The sequence below is a fragment of the Festucalex cinctus genome, chromosome 14 (genome assembly GCF_051991245.1).
Source record: "Festucalex cinctus isolate MCC-2025b chromosome 14, RoL_Fcin_1.0, whole genome shotgun sequence".
Classification (NCBI taxonomy): Eukaryota; Metazoa; Chordata; class Actinopteri; order Syngnathiformes; family Syngnathidae; genus Festucalex; species Festucalex cinctus.
In genome coordinates, this window is record NC_135424.1 from 14,527,270 (window position 1) to 14,553,476 (window position 26,207).

Consider the following 26,207-nt stretch of genomic DNA (forward strand, 5'->3'; position numbering starts at 1 on the left):
TTCCATGTAGATGCCAGGTGGTAGTCGACTGGTGGTTTGTAATAGCTTTAAAACACATCATATGACGGTAAAGTAATTAAAATGATTACCTTCAAATTATTCAAGATTATTCTGAGGAAGAGTTACCTGCCAGTTTATTATTTTGTTTCATCGGACAAGTGTGAGTGCAACACCATTGATACTGTCGTAATTCTCGGCAGGATATGGGAACATGGATTAACAACCTTGTTTGAGTCTCGTGGTGTGTGAAGTTGCCGCCTGAAACAATCAAATGTATTAAGATATAAGGGAGTATCATTAGTGTATTGATGAAGTGTGGCTTTTGGTCGTAAGGACTCGCTCGTTTAAGGTTGCTAACAGCTGGAGGAAGCTGTCAACACTCAAGAGAAGAGGAACATCGGAACGAGTATACATAAGGTAAACGCCTATTTTTTGTTATTTATAACGATCCTTATCCTTTGTATGCTTATTATGGTTTCCATTAAAAATAAACACGCGCACACAACAAAAGTAGTTGTGCTAATGTAGTGCTACGTTTTTTTTTTAATTGCAAGATGTTTTAAAGCAGGTAGATAGCTTCTGATATCATGAGTCAATAATACAGAGCGGACTGTTTCTAAGAAGTTGCGAGGACATCTGTGAAAATCCTCGCCATGGAGCTGGCTCACAGTCTCCTGCTCAACGAGGAAGCGTTAGCGCAGATCACAGAAGCGAAGAGGCCCGTCTTCATCTTCGAATGGCTCCGTTTCTTGGATAAGGTTCTTGTGGCCGCAAATAAGGTGACTGTAACGTTATGTATGTATGTATGTATGTATGTATGTATGTATGTATGTATTTATTTATTTTAATAACTGATCGCTGTGTATTTCATAAGATGGTAGCTAAAGACTTGTATTTACGGCAGGTGGATGTGAAGGAGAAGCAGAAAAAGCTGGTTGAACAACTGACAGGACTGATCAGCAGTGCTCCTGGTCCACCAACAAGGAAGCTGCTTGCCAAAAACCTTGCCACACTCTACAGCATTGGCGACACATTCACGGTTTTCCAGACGCTGGATAAATGCAACGATATCATCAAAAGCAAGGACGACACCCCTTCATACCTGCCGACAAAACTGTAAGATAAAATTGAATGGATATTGTGTCATTTATTTATTTATTTAATATTGACGTACATTGTGATGATAAGTTTATATCAGTTTACAGTCAAAATTTCAGCAATGTACTTTACTGCGTTTCTCTGTTCAAAGGATTTAGTCATTAAGCCAAATGTTACTCTGATGGTTCATGCTTTAATGGAGGGATTAAGCATACAACTGGATCTGTGGAAGGCATTAATGTGGCCTGATAATGACTATATCTCAATGTCAGACCCATTTGTATATGTAGAGCACTATGTGCTGAGAAAGGCCTGGACGAGGGACAGATATTTGTGCAAAATGTGTTTGATCGACTCTGCAGAAAATTAACAAGTAATTAACTAAATCCTCATAATTTTTCCAATTCGTTTTTCATGGCATATAATGTTTGCGAATTATTTTAAAACTCCTCAAGGTTAAGTTGTGCTATTAGGGTTCTTGTGGCTTTAGTTCAAATCAAAGTCATTGCTTGTACATTCCATTTAGTCCCAAGTGTTGAAGGAAAATTCAATGAATTCCAATCAATTGACTGAATTCCTAACAAGTCAATAAATCATTTGTTATTCCCATCCCTAGTCTATACTCCAATCTTAAATAATTACAAGTAATGTTTCAGGTTATCATAAACTTATTGAATAATTATGCCCCACCCATCCGAAAACGTTGAAATGTTATGTGATAAATACGGGAATACAATATCGACTGTTACTTTATTATTACAGGAATCTAATCTAATTATTTTTGTTGTTGGTTTTTCTTAGTGCTGCAGTGGCATGTGTTGGTGCTTTTTATGACAAGATGGGCAGGATGCTTGGAAGCTCCTTTCCAGACACCATCAATAATCTTTTAAAGGCATTGAAGAGTGCAGAGGTATGACATTTTAACACTTATTAACTACATTAGAAATACACATACTCTGTAAAATCATTATGTTGTGTTAAATTCAATTAACATTTAGGTTACTGATCTTAATTTTATCTTCACTTTATATGTAGTCCCAAGGCAGAGGAGAAATACTCATCAGTTTGAAGAAGGTGCTCAGTGGACTTGGTGGAGCTGCAGCATCATGCCACAGAGACATCTACAAGAATGCCCGCTCGTTACTCACCGACAGGTCAATGGCTGTTCGCTGTGCAGTCGCAAAAGTAGGTCATATTGTCATTATTATAAAATATAAGCAGAAAAATACCCTTGTGTATCATTTACTGTATACTGGCCAAACTGCACTGTGAAAAAACTCCTATTGGGAATTATGATTTCATGCAAAAAAATAAATAAAAATATATATATATATATCACCAACATGACTCCATCTTGATTCTATTTACCTGATCAGTGCTTGTTGGAGCTGCAGAATGAGGCAGTATTCATGTGGACTACAGAACTGGAGAACATGGCTACGCTGTGTTTCAAGGCCCTGGAGGGTTCAAACTACGGTGTTCGGGTTTCTGTGGCCAAGCTCCTAGGGACTGTCATGGCTACGGCTTTGATGCCTAAACAAGCTGCTGGTTAGATTTGAAAATTGTAGCTACTATAATTTCGTATTAATATAACAATATACTCACAATCTGTATTTTTATTTTTTTTAATTCAGTGATGCGTCAGAATGTGAAACGGGCGACGCTTGAGGAAGTTTTGGAGTTAATGGCGACAGGTTTTCTGCGTGGTGGATCTGGTTTCTTGAAGAGTGGAGGGGAAATGTTGAAGGGAGGCGGTTCCGTCAGCAGAGAAGTCCGGGTGGGCGTTACACAGGTGAGCCAAATTCACTCTGCAAAACACAATTTGCCACCTTTTCCTGCCACCTTACATATAAATCCTTCTTCTTCTTAGGCTTATGTTGTATTTGTGACTACGCTTGGTGGTCAGTGGCTGGAGCGGAACTTTGCCACATTCCTCTCCCATGTTTTGGACCTTGTGTCCCATCCACGGGCTACACAGACACATGTTGAAGCTGTGTACTCGCGGCGTTGTGTCTCCTTTATGCTACGTGCCACCCTGGGGGGCTTACTTGGCGAGAAGGCGCAGATAGCAGCTGGCAAAGAAATCTGCCAAGCCATCGGCAAGCAAATGAAGGCTGTGGGTAAGGACGAATGGGGGCAGGGGGGGATTTAAGCGGCATCAGGGTTCAGATCATGACAGAGTAGTATTTATCAAATGTCAGTTATTTTCCTCTCAATTGCTATTTGGTTGCATACAGTCTGATTTATTTTCTGATTTTGTATTTACCACTGGTAATACTTTGTGCACTTGCTTCTTATTTTCTTATCCGCCTCATATTATTAGAATCATTTTTCTTTGTCAAACATTCAAAATCGCAATTTTGTGTGTTTATGATAACAAACTGGCACCAGTCATCTACCAGTGTGTTTCTGTGATCTTTGTTTTATAGTTTATTACACATCAGCAGATCACATATCCGTCACTGAGCAAAAAAAAAAGCTGTATGGGCCAACACAATTTGCACACTCATAGTAGGAACAAGTCACTTCTGCTCAAAATTTAAGTTGGCCCAATCAAATTTTATTGCCCTTATCTTCCTCCGCACACATTTGCACACTAAACGAAAGAGCGACTTAATTTAAGTCGATATTCTATATCTCAAATTACACAGGGGGAAAAAAAAAAAGCTAAAGTTCTGGAAGCAGCTTCTACATTTTCCTTAAGTATTTAAAGACTAAAAAAGTAAATAATTAAAGCACCAGCAAAAAAAAAAAAAAAAAAAAAAAAGAAGATGATGGATATGATATCACTGCAAGGCACATTTTTGAGTTATGAAAGTTACCTTATCAAAAAATACATTTATTGCTTTTCTCTGTTTCTTCTTATTCCAGAGGCAGTTGTCAATGACCTCAATGGAGAAAACAAGACTGGCGCAGCTGATGTTTCAGCCAGCCAGCACGTTATGGTGTGTGCCCTAAAAGAGTTGGGCAGCCTTGTTCAGAGCTTGAGCGCCACAGCTTCGCCACTGATCCAGGAGCCTTCCATTGGTAAGACCTGATTGTTTTATCATCCTTTTACTGCAGTCCTTTCCTAATCAATGGAACGCGGTTGTGAACTTGAAAACACCATTCGCAACCTTACCAAAGCGTCTTTGATTGTTTTTTCAATGCCGTCTTTCTCAGGACTTCTTGAAACGGTAACCTCAGTGCTGCTACACCCGAGCATGGCCGCTCGTTTAGCCGCTGCTTGGTGCCTGCGCTGTGTTGCTGTGGCACTGCCCTATCAGTTGACCCCGCTGCTAGACCGCTGTGCTGACAGAATTAACAATCTCAAGAGTTCACCTGAGGCTGTTAGCGGATACAGCTTTGCAATGGCGGCTCTCCTCGGAGGTGTGCACCAATGCCCTCTGGGAATCCCCCACTCTAAGGGCAAGGTATGTAAACACATTACTGTGAAACAGCAATTTAAACATGCTCATCTCTGTCTTTTATAATTCAATTTTTTTTGCTCTAGGAGTTAGTGGTGCAACGGATCACAAAAGTCTAACATGGAGACTGAATTACAAAGTAGCCTTGGTCCAGAATATTGAAAAAGAAATCAAGTAAGCCAGTTAGCAGCTGTCAAAACTCATTTACAGCTACCAGCCAAGCACCCGTAGGTAATGCTAACAGCTAGCTGCATGCTAGCCAGTAGCCACTTATGTTGGAGACTTCTGCCGTATCATACAATAACGGCGTAATTAATTAGTGGTTTCTTAGCAACCCTAAATTAGCGATTGGATATGAGTTTGGAATAGCGTTGTGATCATGTTGGTTGCAACAATTAAATGCCAATTAAAAATACGTATGTCTAAAAGGGAAGTCAAGCTCGCTATCATGCCACAACGTGGGCCACTTCTAAAGTAAAAATCTACTAAGGCTATTTGCATTGCCATCAATGTGAACAAACTTTATTTTGGAGTTAGTCTGGGCGTAAGTGGTGTGTTACTTTGATTATGTTTCAGCTTCCTTGAAATGTCTGATTTGTGTCCACTGCGAATACGCACTTTGTTATTGTTATTTTCTCTCCCACCAACCAATCTGCCAATCGTAGGCGATCCGAACCATGGGGGCCTGATCCGAACCGGATCAACACTGATCCGTTGCGCCACTACTAACAATATACTGCATGTACCGGTAAATTTGGAATTTAATATACAAGTGTTGTTTCTCTATAGTTGGTGGTAAGCATAGCTGAAGACCTCCTTCGGACAGCAGCTCAGAACAGTCGACTCTCCTTGCAGCGTACACAAGCTGGATGGCTTCTGCTTGGCGCACTCATGACCTTGGGTGAATTACTCACAAATAATATCTCAAGTGAGATTTGTCAACTCTCCTCTCTCTGTCTAACACAATTCCCCTTGTGTTTGACGTGTATGGATGCAAAGGCCCGTCCTTGGTGCGTTATCACCTTCCCAAGATGCTGCTGCTGTGGAGGAATGTATTTCCTCGGTCCCAGAAGGAGCTGGAGGCGGAAAAGGCGAGGGGAGACTCCTTTACTTGGCAGGTCACTCTTGAAGGCAGAGCCGGAGCACTATGCGGTAAACTAAATATTCTCCTACGTCTTTATGAACATGCCCTAAATGTCGTATGCTCACTTGTGATTCGATCCCTTCCTGTTTAGCTATGCGTAGTTTTGTGGCTCACTGTCCTGAGCTCCTTACGGAGGATGTCATTCGGAGGCTGATGACACCCATTGAATGCGCTATGACTATGATATCTCAGTGAGTATGATGCCTCCAATTTGTTCTTTTTTTTTAGAGATGCAGAAAAGAAGTGAAGGGTGTTTTAAATCCGTACATACCATAACTTCATGTCTGCTCCTCAGAGTCCCTGCCATCATCAAAGTTCACGGGGCACACCTGAAAGCAAGTGCAGCAATGGTGAGACTCAGGCTGTATGACATCTTGGCTCTGTTGCCTCCTAAAACGTATGAAGGTAAGACATTTGGATTTTGTTTAAACTCTTTTACTGTCACACATTATCCAAAAAAACAAAACAAAAAAACTACCTCCTCAGTGCTAGACGATTTCAAGCATTTTAACTCATCCTTCCATGCAAACAAAATATTGTGTGCTTCTACTACATATACAATTTGGGTACCACATGAAAGATCACATTCCATTCTATCATTAGGGGGAAAAAAAAGTATGTTTCTACCTTATTTCGTTCTTTAGTAATCACCATTTGAAAATAGGTCATTTGAGTGACATTGAGCGAAAATTGAAAAGATAAGTAGTAAACAAGCTTTTTGTGAAAAGATGCATTTTCTCCACAGCAGTCACTTTGACATTAATATTTTTTTTTGTTTAGTGACGCACTGTGAATTACGCTCTGTCGTCCTTGAAAACGTATTTTATCAGATTCTGTCATGTTTCATTGTAATTCCATACACCGGCAACCCATTGAAAAGAAATACAATGCTGCCATCTGCTGGCCATAGTTAGTGGGTGTTTTTGGTTTCACAACTCATTGACCCGGCAGCGCCACTGCACTTCCCATTGTTAAATAAACGTAAACAACATGGTTCTCAATGAAACACGTCAATGACTCACAATCTAGAAGCACGCTGACTGTAATAGAAGCACTTGAACAATAGTTTGATGAGAAGTACATGCCTGAGCAGCAATAATTTGTGCGTAAATATTTCGAAAAGCATCATGTAGTTTTTATAGGATCATTTACTGTATACCTACTCATTTTGTCAGCTTTAATTTTCTCTTCTCCCCCCTCTGAATTCTGTGATGTTATTTTTATTTTAGAATCACTGAACACACATTAGTTTGAATAGCTAATAACTAATGATTTTTACTGTACATTTGCGCTTGTAGTATTTTGTTGTCCACTACATCATCTATTTTTTAGTACATAAGTTCCCACAATAGCCTTTTAACTGGAAGTGCTAAAGACACATAATAGATCTTTTACATTTTTAATTTATTACTGTGCTCTTGCAGGCAGCTTCAATGCCCTCCTGAGGGAGCTGGTAGCAGAATTCACTTTGACTGACAACTCATCCAACACCACCACTTCTTTGTTGCGCTCTCTGTGTCACTATGATGACAGCGTGCTCATGGGCTCGTGGCTGCAAGAAACTGACCACAAGTCAATAGAGGACCAGGTAAAATAACCTGCAATTTGGATCATGTACAGTATATCCTCATTGTCTATTGTTTTCCAAACAATGCTCGTTGCTTAACAGCTGCAGCCTAACAGTGCATCTGGCAGCGGCGCTCTGGAGCATGATCCCTCCTCTATATATCTGCGAGTGCCTGTAGGTGAAGCCATCCCAGGTCCACTTCCTTTGGGAGTATCAGTCATTGATGCCTCTGTGGCTCTGTTTGGTGTCGTTTTCCCTCATGTGTCTTTCAAACACAGGTGAGCTGAATTTCTGATTTAGGTTAATCGGTGATTATTTTCACTTCTGTTGCCTAAAGAGTAGTTTTTTTTTGGTCTTGTCTGCATAATTTAGGTTGCAAATGCTCGACCACTTTGCGGAATGTATCAAGCAGGCTAAAGGAGTTCGGCAGCAAGCTGTCCAACTTAACATCTTCACCGCTGTGCTGAGTGCTCTCAAGGTGAGAATCAAGTCAATCGCTTGATTCTTTATTCAGTTCATATATGTGGAGAAACGTCATCTCTGTCTTATTTGAAGGGTTTGGCGGAGAACAAGAGTACTTTGGGGCCAGAGGAGGTCCGCAAGTCAGCCCTGGCCCTGGTGATGGGGGCCCTGGACAATCCCAATCCGATTTTGCGCTGCGCTGCCGGTGAGGCCCTCGGCAGGATGGCTCAAGTAGTGGGAGAGGCTACTTTCATTGCAAGGATGGCACAGACCAGCTTTGACAAGTAAGCATTTTCCCTCCATCTCTAAGTTAGACTGAGTCAGCATAGCAGTATAATATTTAGTGGGGGGGGGGAAACACAATTCTAACGTTTGAAATATTGATTTCAAGCACAAATTGTTGAGCTGAATCTGGGCATGAATCAGGTGATTTATATACTACATTATTTCCTCTGTTTACAGGCTGAAGTCAGCACGCGATGTAGTGTCAAGGACGGGTCATTCACTGGCTCTCGGCTGTCTGCATCGATATGTCGGAGGAATTGGCTCTGGTCAGCACTTAAAGACTAGCGTTAGTATTCTGCTGGCGCTGGCCCAGGATGGATCCTCTCATGAAGTCCAGGTATAGTATGGCAATAATCGTAACAATAAACTCATTTTCTCCCCAAAACCTATAAATGCATTCTATTTTAAATGTTTTAAGTGTCCCAAAGACGTATTTATACGTTTTTCTGTTTTTTTTTTTTGTTTTTTTGTTTTTTTAATGCTCTGAACTGCAAAGAACCATTGAAGAAATTGTAGTTATTAACGGCCAACAGGTGGCAACAGAGTAAAGGAGATCAACCAGGACCATGTTGAAAAACAGCTCAATTACTCACAATTCTAAATAGATTTTTTTTTTAACATACTGTATAAACACATAAACAGACAAGTAGCAGAAAAGAAAATTTAAAATAAAAAAAGAAACATGAAATCAACTAGAGCTGCGAGCAGCTATAAAGGGCCCTCGCAACCCGGGCCACGTTGGGGTATATGCAAGTCGGGGGACTTGCACGTTGGGGTACTGTTAAATAGACAAGGACCATGGAAAATAGAAATGCATTTGCCGTGCCTTGTGTGTAAAAAGGTGCAGTAAAAGGCCAAAAATGATGCACAATTCCCTAAATAAATTCAAAAGTGTGGACTTTCTGATGTGTGTGCAAAGTTTCATGAAAAGTCGCTCGTTTGATATTCAAAACCAGCATCTGTTTATTTGAAAACATTACATGGCACAGAGATGGTGTGTGATCAAATAAAAAGCTTTTTGATGACTCTTAATGTGGTGTCGCTGTGCAACACATATGTATTCATGACATAGTGAAGTATTGTGACAGTTTTGTAGGGTCCAGCAAACAGTAAATGTGTGACAGTTATTCAAGAAAAAATGTAGCTTTGAAGCAGGCTAACCAATGACATCATCTAAAGGGGAAAAAAGCACATGAGCAAGCATAGGTATAAGTAGAGGAGAAAAAGAGATGAAAGAAGTGCAAGAGATGGAACAGGAGAGGAATGCAGCTGTTTATGTATAGCTGTTGTAACAGGACAGATTAAATAACACTTTAACCTGGGGTTAACAGCGCCCTAGGACAGATAAACTCTTTAGTGTAAAAGTTTTCTGGGACAGATGAATCCCTTGGGGTCAAAGAGTTTGGGTTAGCACATAGTCTGTCTTAGGATAATGTAACCTCCATGGATGAATTAGTCCTAGGACGCTTTGACCTGCGGGCTAAAACTTCAGGGGGGTTAACCTGTCCTGTTATATTGTGATCATCGTCTTCGTGCATGTCCTCAGTGGCTTCTTCTGTCTGTGTGGCAGCATTTGATACATCTGTAGAACAAAAAAGAATGAAGAATCATGTTAGATCTGTGAAGTTTGGTTGTCTTAGGTGTAGTTTACAGAACAGTCGTGTGCATATTTTTAGCATGGTAGTGTCTTAATACAAATGCATATTATGTAATGCACTGTATATGGATATTACAGACGTAATATTTGACGGTGATCTTATATTCATAGTTTTTGCCCGTTAATAAATAATATAGCTAGTAAGTAATAAGACACGCAAAAATGGTATAGTTGAATCCTCTGGGTCAAAAAGCAATGTTTTAGGATTGTGTGATGAAATGATGAATAAAAGTAAGGATACGACAGGTACATAAATGGTTATGTAAGTGTAAAATTTGTCATGGTGTGTCCAGATACATGCAGGATAAGTATAAAATATTATGGTGTGTGATTGATTTTTTCTTAGTAAAAATTAGTATTGTAAAGGTCAAGTCACAGTATGTCCAAAAATATTTTTAAAAAAAATCTATGGTATAGAAACATCATAATCAGGGGCAAAGACATAAACATAATAATAGTAATTAATAATGATAGAATTTAAATACAATCTTTTCCATGAATATGTCAGTTATTTTGAGAAGATACAGAAAAAAAAGAACTTTGAAGTGTCTATCAGTGGATGAAAGAGGGCAAGATCACAGCATAGCTACATGATATCAGTCACATTTGAAAGTAATCAAGTGTAGTATGTATTCACATTATATACATTGAGAAATTGCGGCTCAATAATCAGTCAGTGTTTTAGTTAACAGTCCAATGTTACCTTCAAGATATTCCTAACAGAAAAAAAGGAACGTGCATTAACAAAAAAATGTAAAAATGTCCATTGTCAAACATGTCATTCATTATACACAATGTGTAGGATGGGGATGCTTGCTGTGTTAGTGTTTGTGTGTCTTCCATGTCATATAGCTTACCATCACGGACAAATGCATCACATGCATCCTTTATATCCAATGCAGTCTGGAGTTCTTTCACAAGCTTGGTTTTGAAGTCTATCTGTTTTTCAAGTGCTCGATTGACTCGAGTCACATGGACTAGTTGGTTCATTTGGGAATGAAGATCAAGGCTGCGCTGGTATAAGTCGTTGCGACTGAAAGCATGATCAATGCATGCATACTGTAATGACAAAGCATTCAATGAAAATCAGTCATGTTAGATTCCATGATTCTAAATAGCAGATCTAACGTGTTGGTGCAAAACGTTGTGGTCGTGTTGCATGTTACTCAATGGCTGTGTGTGTCAAAACGAGTTTATTTGAAAGAATATACAAATATATACACACGGACATATATATTTATACAGTATAACAGTACCGCATGTATTGGTTTTAAGGAAAGAGTTGAAAAGCAGTGTTCAGAAAAAAGCATAAGACGCACAAAGTACCATTTCACTACATGTAATAAGTTGTCAAGTAGACATGTGAATTAAGTGGTTAAGATAGTGGCTACTGTGCAAGTAAGCTTCAATTGTCTCTAAAAGGTTAGCATATGTGTTCTACATGATATCAATGGCTAGACGTGCTCGTGGAGAAACATTACAAACAGAAAAACACACTAAAGGTGCCTTTAACAAACCTGTTAATAAATGAGAACTTAATACATATATGTATGGCATACTGTATATGATTGAGAAAGTTGTCCTGTTTAGTTTATGTATTGTATACTTACGGAAAAAAGTTGGCAATCTTTGCGTATGGAGATGATTAGAGGGTCTTTATCAAAAGAGAATTTGCTTGGTGATTTGTTCATGTTCTGTAGAAAAGCAAAGGAGTAGAAATAAATACAGTATCATACTTCATAAACATACAAGACATTTGTAGCTGTATTAACCATTGTTGGTATTTGAAGTGATAATTTAGGAATAGAAGTGTAGTGATTGCAGAATTTATAGAGTGCTTACCTTGTATGACTTTGTAGATGGAAATGTCTTTTGTTGAAAGAGCTCTTTGTTGTCTACTATATATGCAAGGACAAGCATAAGTAGGTGTGGTTATGAAGTACTTGACCATTGAAATAAAGCAGTGGTATCAAATGTATGGACCGTGGTTTGGCTCAGGCCTGCAAAGGGGTTTAATGTGGCACAAGAGATAATCTTGTAAGGTACAAAAAATAATAATAATATAATAGGTATGCCTCTGAGTTTTCACAAATCTAGGTCAAGTCAAGTCAAGTCATCTTTAGTTATTTCGCGCTTGAATCATCCAATCGGAAATGCTCCATAAAAAATGTATAGAGGGTGCGATTTATTGCAAATTGCACAAGAAATCTCTAAAAATTCATGTTAATGACAAGTCTGATGTGTGTGCAAAGTTTCACGAGTTTTCACACATGTATAGATAAAAAAAAAAAAAGCAGCACTTTACTTGGCAACCAATGCATCGCTATAGCAGCAGCGTGCGACAAAATAAAAAACTTTTGATAAATTTGCATCTTCCTGTTGGGTTTAGCACATGGCACCAAGAGACTTTTTTGTACATCGTGGGCTGTTACATTTGTCTCCAAATTTTCGTAGCTCTAGCTGCTTCGTACAACTGGGAATGCTTCATTAAGAAGTAATTTTTTCCTTTGCAAACTGTGCATGCCACGGCAACAGCGTGCGACAAAATAAAAAGCTTTCAATAACTTTTCATCTTCAACATCTTAAGATGAATCACACCAAGTTTGGAGATGATCGGATAAACTCTGTAGGAGGAGTTCGTTAAAATAAGACCCCTATGAAATGGCCCAAAAAATGGCAACACGTTCCAAAGTAAATCAAAATGGCGGACTTCCTGTTCGGTTTAGCATATGGTTCAAAAAGAGTTTTTTGTACCTTGAGGGCTGTTACATATGTCTTCAAATATTGGTAACTCTAGGTGAAATGTACAGCCGGGAATGCTTCATTAAGTTAGAATTTTGAAACACAAAATTTGATGCCTCGCCTCTGGCGGACTTCCTGTTAGGTTTAGCATATGGCACCAACAGGCTTTTTTGTAGATCATAGTCTGTTACATATGTGTACCAATTTTCGTAGCTCTAGATTAAACGTACCACCGGCAATGCTTCGTTAAGTAAGAATTTTGAAACTGTAAATTTGATGCCCCGCCACCGTCATATAGTATGTCAAAAACTTTAGATTTTTTACCATGATGTTGTCCCAGGTGTTGAGATGGTACAGCCCAAGTTTGAAGTCAATCGGGTTAACCGTGTAGGAGAAGCGGGCAAAAGTATGACCCCTGTAAATGTGCAAAAATGGGCCAAAATTGGACATTCAAATACTCATACCTCACTTCCTGTCTATTTTAGGGTACACATATCAAAGAGGTTTTTGTTCATCTGGATGTGCTACAGGTGCCACACAATTTTCGTAGCCATAGGACAATCGTAGCGGGACAGGGATCCGTTAAACCTATGTAGGTGGCGCTACAGAGCCATTTTTCTGTTATCATGTATGGCGACTTTAAAATATCAAATTTTTCGCCAGACCCGATCTGCGTGTAAAGTTTGGTGAGTTTTCGTTCATGTTTAGTGCCTCAAAAATGTGGTTGTTTGCGGAAAAGAATAATAACAAAGAAAAAGAAGAAGAAGAAGAATAACTAGAGCTGCGAGCAGCTATAAAGGGCCCTCGCAGCCCGGGCCACGTTGGGGTCCTTGCACGTTGGGGTACTTGCACGTTGGGGTACTGGCACGTTGGGGTACTGGCATATTGGAAGCAAAATTTCTTTGAAAATGGCATAATAAACGTTTACATGTAGAATATTTTTTTGCCAGTGTGTGTGTCAAGCTCAACGGGTTTTGGTGATTGTTAAGACCTGCAAAAATCAGCGTCCTTTTTTATTTTTAGGCAATGAGTTGCCCTGATTGGTATTTTTTTGTAAAAGTGTATATACACATCATCGCTCGTTGTACTCATTGCACAATGTTACTTTTATTGTCCAAAGGGGCAATCAAAAATGAATAAAACAAAATGGAAACGTACATACGTTTGGATCGGTGTGAAGCCAGTGAACAATTTGAGTGGTGGAAACTAAAAGAATATTCATAAATGACTTAGTTATCACACTTAGAATGAGTGTACATTTTTTGTACAAAATACCGGATGTGGGGTATTTTTTTAATTTTTTTATATAAGCCTCAAGGGCTAGGTGGCGCTGTATTTATAACTGAATGTTGTCATAGAGATACCTTCAGGCCTTGATTATAAGCATACATGTCAAGTGTGGGATTTTTTTTTTGGAGCATGTACCGTGGAGTTATTAAGCATATCCTTCATTCACGATATTGCTTTTAATGTCCATAGAGGCTATCAAAAATAAATAAAAATATATATATGTTTGGATAAGTCTGATGCCAGTGAACATTTTGAGTGGTGGAAACTAAAAAAATATTCATAAATGACTTAGTTATCACACTTAGAATGAGAGTACATTTTTTGTACAAAATACCGTATGTGGGGTATTTTTTTTTCATGCCTCAAGGGCTAGGTGGCGCTGCATATATAACTGAATGTTGTCATAGAGATAACTTCAGGCCTTGACGATAAACATACATGTCAAGTTTGGGATTTTTTGGAGCATGTACCGGGGAGTAATCAAGCATATCCTTTTTCATTGTGAAACACAAATTTTGATGCCCCGCCCTCATCATATAGTATTTCGAAAAGTCAAAATTTTTCCCCCTGTCGTTGGCTCAGGTCTTGACATGGTCCAGGCCAAGTCTTAACTCAGTCGGATGAAACGTGTAGGAGAAGTGGGCAAAAGTCTGCCCCCTGTGAATGTGCAAAAATCGTCAAAAATGGGACATTCAAAAATTCGTAGCTCACTTCCTGTTCATTTTAGCATATGGGTACAAGAGATGTTTTTGTAGGTCTTGGGCTCCCTCATACACCTAAAAATATTCGGCGTTTTTGCTTAAACGTACAACCGGGGCTGCTTCGTTAAAAATTTCGAGGGGGCGCTATTGAGTCATTTTTGTAAAAATAGCACAATCAACAATAAAATATTGCTCATTTTACCAGGCCAGATGTGTGTGCCAAGTTTCAGGAGTTTCTGTGCATGTTTAGACCCTCAAAACTGGCGTTGTTTTCTTGGCGAACAGCGCTTAGCCACGCCTACAGCAATTCGCGAAAACTCACAAACTTCGTGTTGTGACATCATGAAGGCCGAAACCCTCCTCTGAGCAAATATGAGGTAGGTCCAGTTAACGTGTTTGGAGAAAAACATAGAAGAAAATTCGTAAGAAAAAAAATTGCCACTAGGTGGCGCTATCAGTTAGATGAAATATAAGTTAGTAGATGTCTTTAGAGCTGGACTCTCATCAAATGTGTGAAATTTTGAGAAGATAGGATCATCTCGGTCAAGTTAATGCAGCTTTTATTTTCACGAAAAATCTTCAGATTTTGCGTCACCGTAGCGGCCACGCCCTTTGATGAAAAGTTACAATATTCGGTGTGGGGCATGATCAACATCTTAAGGATTTTCTGACCAATTTTCAAATGGATCCCTTCAACAAGCTCAGCACAGTAGCTAAAAACGTAAAGTATGACATTTATTGTAACCACTAGGTGGCGCTATATGTATAACAGAATTTTTTCATATAGATGTTTTCAGGCTGTGACTATTACGTTGCCTGAGAAGTTTGAGATTTTTTGGAGCTTCAACATGGGAGTTATTAAGCATTTTCTCTTTCTGGACAAATGAAATTTTAAAGGCAATATTTGATGCTCCGCCCCCGTCGTATAGTATTTCGAAAAGGCAAGATGTTTTGCCCAGCTGTTCTCTTAGGTCTTGAGATGATAAATGCCAAGTTTGAAGTCAATTGGATGAAAAATGTTTGCAAAGGGGGAAAAAGCATGACCACAGTGAATGTGCCAAAATAGGCCAAAATTGGACATTAAAAAATTCATAGCTCACTTCCTGTACATTTTAGCTACATGGTCCCAATAGACTTTTTTGTGCGTCTCGGGGTGCTACACGTGCCTGCCAATTTTCGTTGCTCTAGCTCAAACGTGTCGGGCTTGGTTTTTATTTTTCTACGCTAGGGGGCGCTATAGAGCCGCGTTGTTATAACGACTTCATAATATCAAATTTTTCGCCGGACCTGAGGAGTGTGCAAAGTTTGGTGAGTTTTCGTGAATATTTAGGTACCCAAAATCGCGATTGTTTGCGGAGAATAAAGAAGAAGAAGAAGAATAATAATAACTAGAGCTGCGAGCAGCTATAAAGGGCCCTCGCAGCCCGGGCCACGTTGGGGTCCTTGCACGTTGGGGTACTTGCACGTTGGGGTACTGGCATATTGGAAGCAAAATTTCTTTGAAAATGGCATAATAAACGTTTACATGTAGAATATTTTTTTGCCAGTGTGTGTGTCAAGCTCAACGGGTTTTGGTGATTGTTAAGACCTGCAAAAATCAGCGTCCTTTTTTATTTTTAGGCAATGAGTTGCCCTGATTGGTATTTTTTTGTAAAAGTGTATATACACATCATCGCTCGTTGTACTCATTGCACAATGTTACTTTTATTGTCCAAAGGGGCAATCAAAAATGAATAAAACAAAATGGAAACGTACATACGTTTGGATCGGTGTGAAGCCAGTTAACAATTTGAGTGGTGGAAACTAAAAGAATATTCATAAATGACTTAGTTATCACACTTAGAATGAGTGTAGATTTTTTGTACAAAATACCGTATGTGGGGTATTTTTATTTTTTTTTATATAAGCCTCAAGGGCTAGGTGGCGCTGTATTTATAACTGAATGTTGTCATAGAGATACCTTCAGGCCTTGATTATAAGCATACATGTCAAGTGTGGGATTTCTTTTTGGAGCATGTACCGTGGAGTTATTAAGCATATCCTTCATTCACGATATTGCTTTTAATGTCCATAGAGGCTATCAAAAATAAATAAAAATATATATATGTTTGGATAAGTCTGATGCCAGTGAACATTTTGAGTGGTGGAAACTAAAAAAATATTCATAAATGACTTAGTTATCACACTTAGAATGATTGTACATTTTTTGTACAAAATACCTTATGTGGGGTATTTTTTTTTCATGCCTCAAGGGCTAGGTGGCGCTGCATATATAACTGAATGTTGTCATAGAGATAACTTCAGGCCTTGACGATAAACATACATGTCAAGTTTGGGATTTTTTGGAACATGTACCGTGGAGTTATCAAGCATATCCTTTTTCATTGTGAAACACAAATTTTGATGCCCCGCCCTCATCATATAGTATTTCGAAAAGTCAAAATTTTTCCCCCTGTCGTTGGCTCAGGTCTTGACATGGTCCAGGCCAAGTCTTAACTCAGTCGGATGAAACGTGTAGGAGAAGTGGGCAAAAGTCTGCCCCCTGTGAATGTGCAAAAATCGTCAAAAATGGGACATTCAAAAATTCGTAGCTCACTTCCTGTTCATTTTAGCATATGGGTACAAGAGACTTTTTTGTAGGTCTTGGGCTCCCTCATACACTTAAAAATATTCGGCGTTCTTGCTTAAACGTACAACCGGGGCTGCTTTGTTAAAAATTTCAAGGGGGCGCTATTGAGTCATTTTTGTAAAAATAGCACAATCAACAATAAAATATTGCTCATTTTACCAGGCCAGATGTGTGTGCCAAGTTTCAGGAGTTTCTGTGCATGTTTAGACCCTCAAAACTGGCGTTGTTTTCTTGGCGAACAGCGCTTAGCCACGCCTACAGCAATTCGCGAAAACTCACAAACTTCGTGTTGTGACATCATGAAGGCCGAAACCCTCCTCTGAGCAAATATGAGGTAGGTCCAGTTAACGTGTTTGGAGAAAAACGTAGAAGAAAATTCGTAAGAAAAAAATTGCCACTAGGTGGCGCTATCAGTTAGATGAAATGTAAGTTAGTAGATGTCTTTAGAGCTGGACTCTCATCAAATGTGTGAAATTTTGAGAAGATAGGATCATCTCGGTCAAGTTAATGCAGCTTTTATTTTCACGAAAAATCTTCAGATTTTGCGTCACCGTAGCGGCCACGCCCTTTGACGAAAAGTTACAATATTCGGTGTGGGGCATGATCAACATCTTAAGGCTTTTCTGACCAATTTTCAAATGGATCCCTTCAACAAGCTCAGCACAGTAGCTAAAAATGTAAAGTATGACATTTATTGTAACCACTAGGTGGCGCTATATGTATAACTGAATTTTGTCATATAGATGTTTTTAGGCTGTGACTATTACGTTGCCTGAGAAGTTTGAGATTTTTTGGAGCTTGAACATGGGAGTTATTAAGCATTTGCTCTTTCTGGACAAATGAAATTTTAAAGGCAATATTTGATGCTCCGCCCCCGTCGTATAGTATTTCGAAAAGGCAAGATGTTTTGCCCAGCTGTTCTCTTAGGTCTTGAGATGATAAATGCCAAGTTTGAAGTCAATTGGATGAAAAATGTTTGCAAAGGGCGAAAAAGCATGACCACAGTGAATGTGCCAAAATAGGCCAAAATTGGACATTAAAAAATTCATAGCTCACTTCCTGTACATTTTAGCTACATGGTCCCAATAGACTTTTTTGTGCGTCTCGGGGTGCTACACGTGCCTGCCAATTTTCGTTGCTCTAGCTCAAACGTGTCGGGCTTGGTTTTTATTTTTCTACGCTAGGGGGCGCTATAGAGTCGCGTTGTTATAACGACTTCATAATATCAAATTTTTCGCCGGACCTGAGGAGTGTGCAAAGTTTGGTGAGTTTTCGTGAATATTTAGGTACCCAAAATCGCGATTGTTTGCGGAGAATAAAGAAGAAGAAGAATAATAATAATAACTAGAGCTGCGAGCAGCTATAAAGGGCCCTCGCAGCCCGGGCCACGTTGGGGTCCTTGCACGTTGGGGTACTTGCACGTTGGGGTACTGGCACATTGGGGTACTGGCATATTGGAAGCAAAATTTCTTTGAAAATGGCATAATAAACGTTTACATGTAGAATATTTTTTTGCCAGTGTGTGTATCAAGCTCAACGGGTTTTGGTGATTGTTAAGACCTGCAAAAATCAGCGTCCTTTTTTATTTTTAGGCAATGAGTTGCCCTGATTGGTATTTTTTTGTAAAAGTGTATATACACATCATCGCTCGTTGTACTCATTGCACAATGTTACTTTTATTGTCCAAAGGGGCAATCAAAAATGAATAAAACAAAATGGAAACGTACATACGTTTGGATCGGTGTGAAGCCAGTGAACAATTTGAGTGGTGGAAACTAAAAGAATATTCATAAATGACTTAGTTATCACACTTAGAATGAGTGTACATTTTTTGTACAAAATACCGTATGTGGGGTATTTTTTTTTTTTTTCATATAAGCCTCAAGGGCTAGGTGGCGCTGTATTTATAACTGAATGTTGTCATAGAGATACCTTCAGGCCTTGATTATAAGCATACATGTCAAGTGTGGGATTTTTTTTGGAGCATGTAACGTGGAGTTATTAAGCATATCCTTCATTCACGATATTGCTTTTAATGTCCATAGAGGCTATCAAAAATAAATAAAAATATATATATGTTTGGATAAGTCTGATGCCAGTGAACATTTTGAGTGGTGGAAACTAAAAGAATATTCATAAATGACTTCGTTATCACACTTAGAATGAGTTTACATTTTTTTGTACAAAATACCGTATGTGGGGTATTTTTTTTTCATACCTCAAGGGCTAGGTGGCGCTGCATATATAACTGAATGTTGTCATAGAGATAACTTCAGGCCTTGACGATAAACATACATGTCAAGTTTGGGATTTTTTGGAGCATGTACCGGGGAGTTATCAAGCATATCCTTTTTCATTGTGAAACACAAATTTTGATGCCCCGCCCTCATCATATAGTATTTCGAAAAGTCAAAATTTTTCCCCCTGTCGTTGGCTCAGGTCTTGACATGGTCCAGGCCAAGTCTTAACTCAGTCGGATGAAACGTGTAGGAGAAGTGGGCAAAAGTCTGCCCCCTGTGAATGTGCAAAAATCGTCAAAAATGGGACATTCAAAAATTCGTAGCTCACTTCCTGTTCATTTTAGCATATGGGTACAAGAGACTTTTTTGTAGGTCTTGGGCTCCCTCATACACCTAAAAATATTCGGCGTTCTTGCTTAAACGTACAACCGGGGCTGCTTCGTTAAAAATTTCGAGGGGGCGCTATTGAGTCATTTTTGTAAAAATAGCACAATCAACAATAAAATATTGCTCATTTTACCAGGCCAGATGTGTGTGCCAAGTTTCAGGAGTTTCTGTGCTTGTTTAGACCCTCAAAACTGGCGTTGTTTTCTTGGCGAACAGCGCTTAGCCACGCCTACAGCAATTCGCGAAAACTCACAAACTTCGTGTTGTGACATCATGAAGGCCGAAACCCTCCTCTGAGCAAATATGAGGTAGGTCCAGTTAACGTGTTTGGAGAAAAACGTAGAAGAAAATTCGTAAGAAAAAAAATTGCCACTAGGTGGCGCTATCAGTTAGATGAAATGTAAGTTAGTAGATGTCTTTAGAGCTGGACTCTCATCAAATTTGTGAAATTTTGAGAAGATAGGATCATCTCGGTCAAGTTAATGCAGCTTTTATTGTCACGAAAAATCTTCAGATTTTGCGTCACCGTAGCGGCCACGCCCTTTGGCGAAAAGTTACAATATTCGGTGTGGGGCATCATCAACATCTTAAGGCTTTTCTGACCAATTTTCAACTGGATCCCTTCAACGAGCTCAGCACAGTAGCTAAAAACGTAAAGTATGACATTTATTGTAACCACTAGGTGGCGCTATATGTATAACTGAATTTTGTCATATAGATGTTTTCAGGCCGTGACTATTACGTTGCCTGAGAAGTTTGAGATTTTTTGGAGCTTGTACATGGGAGTTATTCAGCATTTGCTCTTTCTGGAAAAATGAAATTTTAAAGGCAATATTTGATGCCCCGCCCCTGTCATATAGTATTTCGAAAAGGCAAGACTTTTTGCCCAACTGTTCTCTTAGGTCTTGAGATGATAAATGCCAAGTTTGAAGTCAATGAGATGAAAAATGTTTGCATAGGGGGAAAAAGCATGACCACAGTGAATGTGCCAAAATAGGCCAAAGTTGGACATTAAAAAATTCATAGCTCACTTCCTGTACATTTTAGCTACATGGTCCCAATAGACTTTTTTGTGCGTCTCGGGGTGCTACACGTGCCTGCCAATTTTCATTGCTCTAGCTCAAACGTGCCGGGCTTGGTTTTTATTTTTCTCTGCTAGGGGGCGCTATAGAGTCGCGTTGTTATAACGACTTCATAATATCAAATTTTTCGCCGGACCTGAGGAGTGTGCAAAGTTTGGTGAGTTTTCGTGAATATTTAGGTACCCAAAATCGCGATTGTTTGCGGAGAATAAAGAAGAAGAAGAAGAAGAAGAAGAAGAAGAAGAATAACTAGAGCTGCGAGCAGCTATAAAGGGCCCTCGCAGCCCGGGCCACGTTGGGGTCCTTGCACGTTGGGGTACTTGCACGTTAGGGTACTGGCACGTTGGGGTACTGGCATATTGGAAGAAACATTTCTTTGAAAATGGCACAATAAACGTTTACATGTAGAATATTTTTTTTGCCAGTGTGTGTCAAGCTCAACAGGTTTTGGTGATTGTTAAGACCTGCAAAAATCAGCGTCCTTTTTTATTTTTAGGCAATGAGTTGCCCTGATTGGTATTTTTTGTAAAAGTCTATATACACATCATCGCTTGTTGTACTCATTGCACAATGTTACTTTTATTGTCCAAAGGGGCAATCAAAAATGAATAAAACAAAATGGAAACGTACATACGTTTGGATCGGTGTGAAGCCAGTAAACAATTTGAGTGGTGGAAACTAAAAGAATATTCATAAATGACTTAGTTATCACACTTAGAATGAGTTTACATTTTTTGTACAAAATACCGTATATGTTTTTTTTTTTTTTTATGCCTCAAGGGCTAAGTGGCGCTGTATTTATAACTGAATGTTGTCATAGAGATACCTTCAGGCCTTGATTATAAGCATACATGTCAAGTGTGGGATTTTTTTTGGAGCATGTACCGTGGAGTTATTAAGCATATCCTTCATTCACGATATTGCTTTTAATGTCCACAGAGGCTATCAAAAATAAATAAAAATATATATATGTTTGGATAAGTCTGATGCCAGTGAACATTTTGAGTGGTGGAAATTAAAAGATTATTCATAAATGACTTAGTTATCACACTTAGAATGAGTTTACATTTTTTGTACAAAATACCGTATGTGGGGTATTTTTTTTTTTTATGCCTCAAGGGCTAGGTGGCGCTGCATATATAACTGAATGTTGTCATAGAGATAACTTCAGGCCTTGACGATAAACATACATGTCAAGTTTGGGATTTTTTGGAGCATGTACCGGGGAGTTATAAAGCATATCCTTTTTCATTACGAAACACAAATTTTGATGCCCCGCCCTCATCATATAGTATTTCGAAAAGTCAAAATTTTTCCCCCTGTCGTTGGCTCAGGTCTTGACATGGTCCAGGTCAAGTCTTAACTCAGTCGGATGAAACGTGGAGAAGAAGTGGGCAAAAGTATGCCCCCTGTAAATGTGCAAAAATCATCAAAAAAGGGACATTCAAAAATTCGTAGCTCACTTCCTGTTCATTTTAGCATATGGGTCCAAGAGACTTTTATGTAGGTCTTGGGCTCCCTCATACACCTAAAAATATTCGTCATTCTTGCTTAAACGTACAACCGGGGCTGCTTCGTTAAAAATTTCTAGGGGGCGCTATTGATTCTTTTTTTTAAAAATAGCACAATCAACAATAAAATATTGCTCATTGTACCAGGCCAGATGTGTGTGCCAAGTTTCATGAGTTTCTGTGCATGTTTAGACCATCAAAACTGGCGTTGTTTTCTTGGCGAACAGCGCTTAGCCACGCCCACAGCAATTCGCGAAAACTCACAAACTTCGTGTTGTGACATCATGAAGGCCGAAACCCTCATCTGAGCAAATATGAGGTAGGTCCAGTTAACGTGTTTGGAGAAAAACGTAGAAGAAAATTCGTAAGAAAAAAAATTGCCACTAGGTGGTGCTATCAGTTAGATGAAATATAAGTCAGTAGATGTCTTTAGGGCTGGACTCTCATCAAATGTGTGAAATTTTGAGAAGATAGGATCATCTCGGTCAAGTTAATGCAGCTTTTATTTTCACGAAAAATCTTCAGACTTAGCGTCACCGTAGCGGCCACGCCCTTTGGCGAAAAGTTACAATATTCGGTGTGGGGCATGATCAACATCTTAAGGCTTTTCTGACCAATTTTCAAATGGATCCCTTCAACGAGCTCAGCACAGTAGCTAAAAACGTAAAGTATGACATTTATTGTAACCACTAGGTGGCGCTATATGTATAACTGAATTTTGTCATATAGATGTTTTCAGGCCCTGACTATTACGTTGCCTGAGAAGTTTGAGATTTTTTGGAGCTTGTACATGGGAGTTATTCAGCATTTGCTCTTTCTGGACAAATGAAATTTTAAAGTCAATATTTGATGCTCCGCCCCCGTCATATAGTATTTCGAAAAGGCAAGATGTTTTGCCCAGCTGTTCTCTCAGGTCTTGAGATGATAAATGCCAAGTTTGAAGTCAATTGGATGAAAAATGTTTGCAAAGGGGGAAAAAGCATGACTACAGTGAATGTGCCAAAATAGGCCAAAATTGGACATTAAAAAATTCATAGCTCACTTCCTGTACATTTTAGCTACATGGTCCCAATAGACTTTTTTGTGCGTCTCGGGGTGCTACACGTGCCTGCCAATTTTCGTTGCTCTAGCTCAAACGTGCCGGGCTTGGTTTTTATTTTTCTACGCTAGGGGGCGCTATAGAGTCGCGTTGTTATAACGACTTCATAATATCAAATTTTTCGCCGGACCTGAGGAGTGTGCAAAGTTCGGTGAGTTTTCGTGAATATTTAGGTACCCAAAATCGCGATTGTTTGCGGAGAATAAAGAATAATAATAATAATAATAATAATAATAATAATAACTAGAGCTGCGAGCAGCTATAAAGGGCCCTCGCAGCCCGGGCCACGTTGGGGTACTTGCACGTTGGGGTACTTGCACGTTGGGGTACTGGCACGTTGGGGTACTGGCAAGTTTAGGTACGGCACATTGGAAGCAGAATTTCTTTGAAAATGGCATGATAAACCTTGACATGTGGATTTTTTTTTTTTTTGTAAAAATACCGTTAAGTTGGTGTATTTTTTTTTATGCCTCTAGGGCTAGGTGGCGCTGTATATATAATGGAATGTTGTCATAGGGATACCTTCAAGCCTTGACTCTAAACATACATGTCAAGTGTGGGATTTTTTTGGAGCATGTACCGTGGAGTTATTAAGCATATCCTTCATTCACGATATTGCTTTTAATGTCCATTAGAGGCTATCAAAAATAAATAAAAAAGTACATGTTTGGATAAGTCTAATGCCAGTGAACATTTTGAGTGGTGGAAAGTAAAAGAATATTCATAAATGACTTAGTTATCACACTTAGAATGAGTTTACATTTTTTGTACAAAATACCGTATGTGGGGTATTTTTTTGTTTTGCCTCAAGGGCGAGGTGGCGCTGCATATATAACTGAATGTTGTCATAGAGATACCTTCAGGCCTTGACGATAAACATACATGTCAAGTTTGGGATTTTTTGGAGCATGTATCGGGGAGTTATTAAGCATATCCTTTTTCAGTGCGAAACACAAATTTTGATGCCCCGCGCTCATCATATAGTATTTCCAAAAGTCAAGATTTTTCCGTCTGTTGTTGGCTCAGGTCTTGACATGGTCCAGGTCAAGTCATAAGTCAGTCGGATAAAACATGTAGGAGAAGTGGGCAAAAGTATGCCCCCTGAAAATGTGCAAAAATCGTCAAAAATGGGACATTCAAAAATTCGTACCTCACTTCCTGTTCATTTTAGCATATGGGTCCAAGAGACTTTTTTGTAGGTCTTTGGCTCCCTCATACACGTAAAAATTTTCGTAGATCTTGCTTAAACGTAGAATCGGGGCTGCTTCGTTAAAAATTTCTAGGGGGCGCTATTGAGTCATTTTTGTAAAAATAGTACAATCAACAATAAAATATTGTTCATTTTACCAGGCCAGATGTGTGTGCCAAGTTTCATGAGTTTCTGCGCATGTTTAGACCCTCAAAACTGGCGTTTTCTTGGCGAACAGTGCTTAGCCACGCCCACAGCGATTCGCGAAAACTCACAAACTTCGTGTTGTGACATCATGAAGGCCGAAACCCTCATCTGAGCAAATATGAGGTTGGTCCAGTTAACGTGTTTGGAGAAAAATGTACAAGAAAATTCGTAAGAAAAAAAATTGCCACTAGGTGGCGCTATCAGTAAGATGAAATATAAGTTCGTAGATGTCTTAAGGGCTGGACTCTCATCAAATGTGTGAAATTTTGAGAAGATAGGATCATCTCGGTCAAGTTCATGCAGCTTTTATTGTCACGAAAAATTTTCGGACTTTGCGTCACCGTAGCGGCCACGCCCTTTGGCGAAAAGTTACAATATTCGGTGTGGGGCATGATCAACATCTTAAGGCTTTTCTGACCAATTTTCAACTGGATCCCTTCAACGAGCTCGGCACAGTAGCTAAAAACGTAAAGTATGACATTTATTGTTACCACTAGGTGGCGCTATATGTATAACTGAATTTTATCATATAGATGCTTTCAGGCCGTGACTATTACGTTGCCTGAGAAGTTTGAGATTTTTTGGAGCTTGAACATGGGAGTTATCACACTTAGAATGAGTTGACATTTTTTGTACAAAATACCGTATGTGGGGTATTTTTTTTTCACGCCTGAAGGGCTAGGTGGCGCTGCATATATAACTGAATTTTGTCATAGAGATACCTTCAGGCTTTGACTATAAACATACATGTCAAGTTTGGGATTTTTTGGAGCATGTAACGGGGAGTTATTAAGCATATCCTTTTTCAGTGCGAAACACAAAATTTGATGCCCCGCCCTCATCATATAGTATTTCCAAAAGTCAAGATTTTTCTGCCTGTAGTTGGCTCAGATCTTGACATGGTCCAGGTCAAGTCTAAAGTCAGTCGGATGAAATGTGTAGGAGAAGTGGGCAAAAGTATGCCCCCTGAAAATGTGCAAAAATCGTCAAAAATGGGACATTCAAAAATTCATAGCTCACTTCCTGTTCATTTTAGCACATGGGTCCAAGAGACTTTTTTGTAGGTCTTGGACTCCCTCATACACCTAAAAATTTTCGTAGATCTTGCTTAAACGTACAATCGGGGCTGCTTCGTTAAAGATTTCTAGGGGGCGCTATTGAGTCATTTTTGTAAAAATAGGACAATACATGATAAAATATTGCTCATTTTGCCAGGCCAGATGTGTGTGCCAAGTTTCATGAGTTTCTGCGCATGTTTAGACCATCAAAACTAGCGTTGTTTTCTTGGCGAACAGTGCTTAGCCACGCCCACAGCGATTCGCGAAAACTCACAAACTTCGTGTTGTGACATCATGAAGGCCGAAACCCCCATCTGAGCAAATATGAGGTTGGTCCAGTTAACGTGTTTGGAGAAAAATGTACAAGAAAATTCGTAAGAAAAAAAATTGCCACTAGGTGGCGCTATCAGTTAGATGAAATATAAGTTCGTAGATGTCTTTAGGGCTGGACT

At 39.2% G+C, this 26,207-nt stretch overlaps 1 protein-coding gene and 1 long non-coding RNA gene across 2 annotated transcripts in view; one reads left to right on the plus strand and one right to left on the minus strand.

Moving 5' to 3' along the window:
- The first annotated feature begins 165 nt into the window (after positions 1 to 165).
- Positions 166 to 26,207, plus strand: part of heatr5b (HEAT repeat containing 5B) — a 180,959-nt gene continuing 154,917 nt past the window's right edge. Inside the window, exons 1-19 of the mRNA XM_077494459.1 lie at positions 166 to 417; positions 605 to 779; positions 905 to 1,116; positions 1,900 to 2,008; positions 2,134 to 2,283; positions 2,475 to 2,646; positions 2,733 to 2,890; positions 2,969 to 3,218; positions 3,970 to 4,125; positions 4,261 to 4,511; positions 5,295 to 5,406; positions 5,505 to 5,657; positions 5,741 to 5,840; positions 5,945 to 6,054; positions 7,074 to 7,237; positions 7,319 to 7,494; positions 7,589 to 7,694; positions 7,772 to 7,962; positions 8,141 to 8,300. Coding sequence (XP_077350585.1) covers positions 654 to 779; positions 905 to 1,116; positions 1,900 to 2,008; positions 2,134 to 2,283; positions 2,475 to 2,646; positions 2,733 to 2,890; positions 2,969 to 3,218; positions 3,970 to 4,125; positions 4,261 to 4,511; positions 5,295 to 5,406; positions 5,505 to 5,657; positions 5,741 to 5,840; positions 5,945 to 6,054; positions 7,074 to 7,237; positions 7,319 to 7,494; positions 7,589 to 7,694; positions 7,772 to 7,962; positions 8,141 to 8,300 — 2,856 coding nt within the window. The 5' untranslated portion in view covers positions 166 to 417; positions 605 to 653. The remainder of the gene's footprint in view (positions 418 to 604; positions 780 to 904; positions 1,117 to 1,899; positions 2,009 to 2,133; positions 2,284 to 2,474; positions 2,647 to 2,732; positions 2,891 to 2,968; positions 3,219 to 3,969; positions 4,126 to 4,260; positions 4,512 to 5,294; positions 5,407 to 5,504; positions 5,658 to 5,740; positions 5,841 to 5,944; positions 6,055 to 7,073; positions 7,238 to 7,318; positions 7,495 to 7,588; positions 7,695 to 7,771; positions 7,963 to 8,140; positions 8,301 to 26,207) is intronic.
- LOC144001393 (uncharacterized) lies at positions 8,902 to 12,193 on the minus strand. Its single transcript, XR_013278471.1, has 3 exons — positions 11,231 to 12,193; positions 10,478 to 10,679; positions 8,902 to 9,545 (listed from the first exon to the last, which is right to left on the minus strand). It is a non-coding gene; the product is annotated as an uncharacterized LOC144001393 (long non-coding RNA).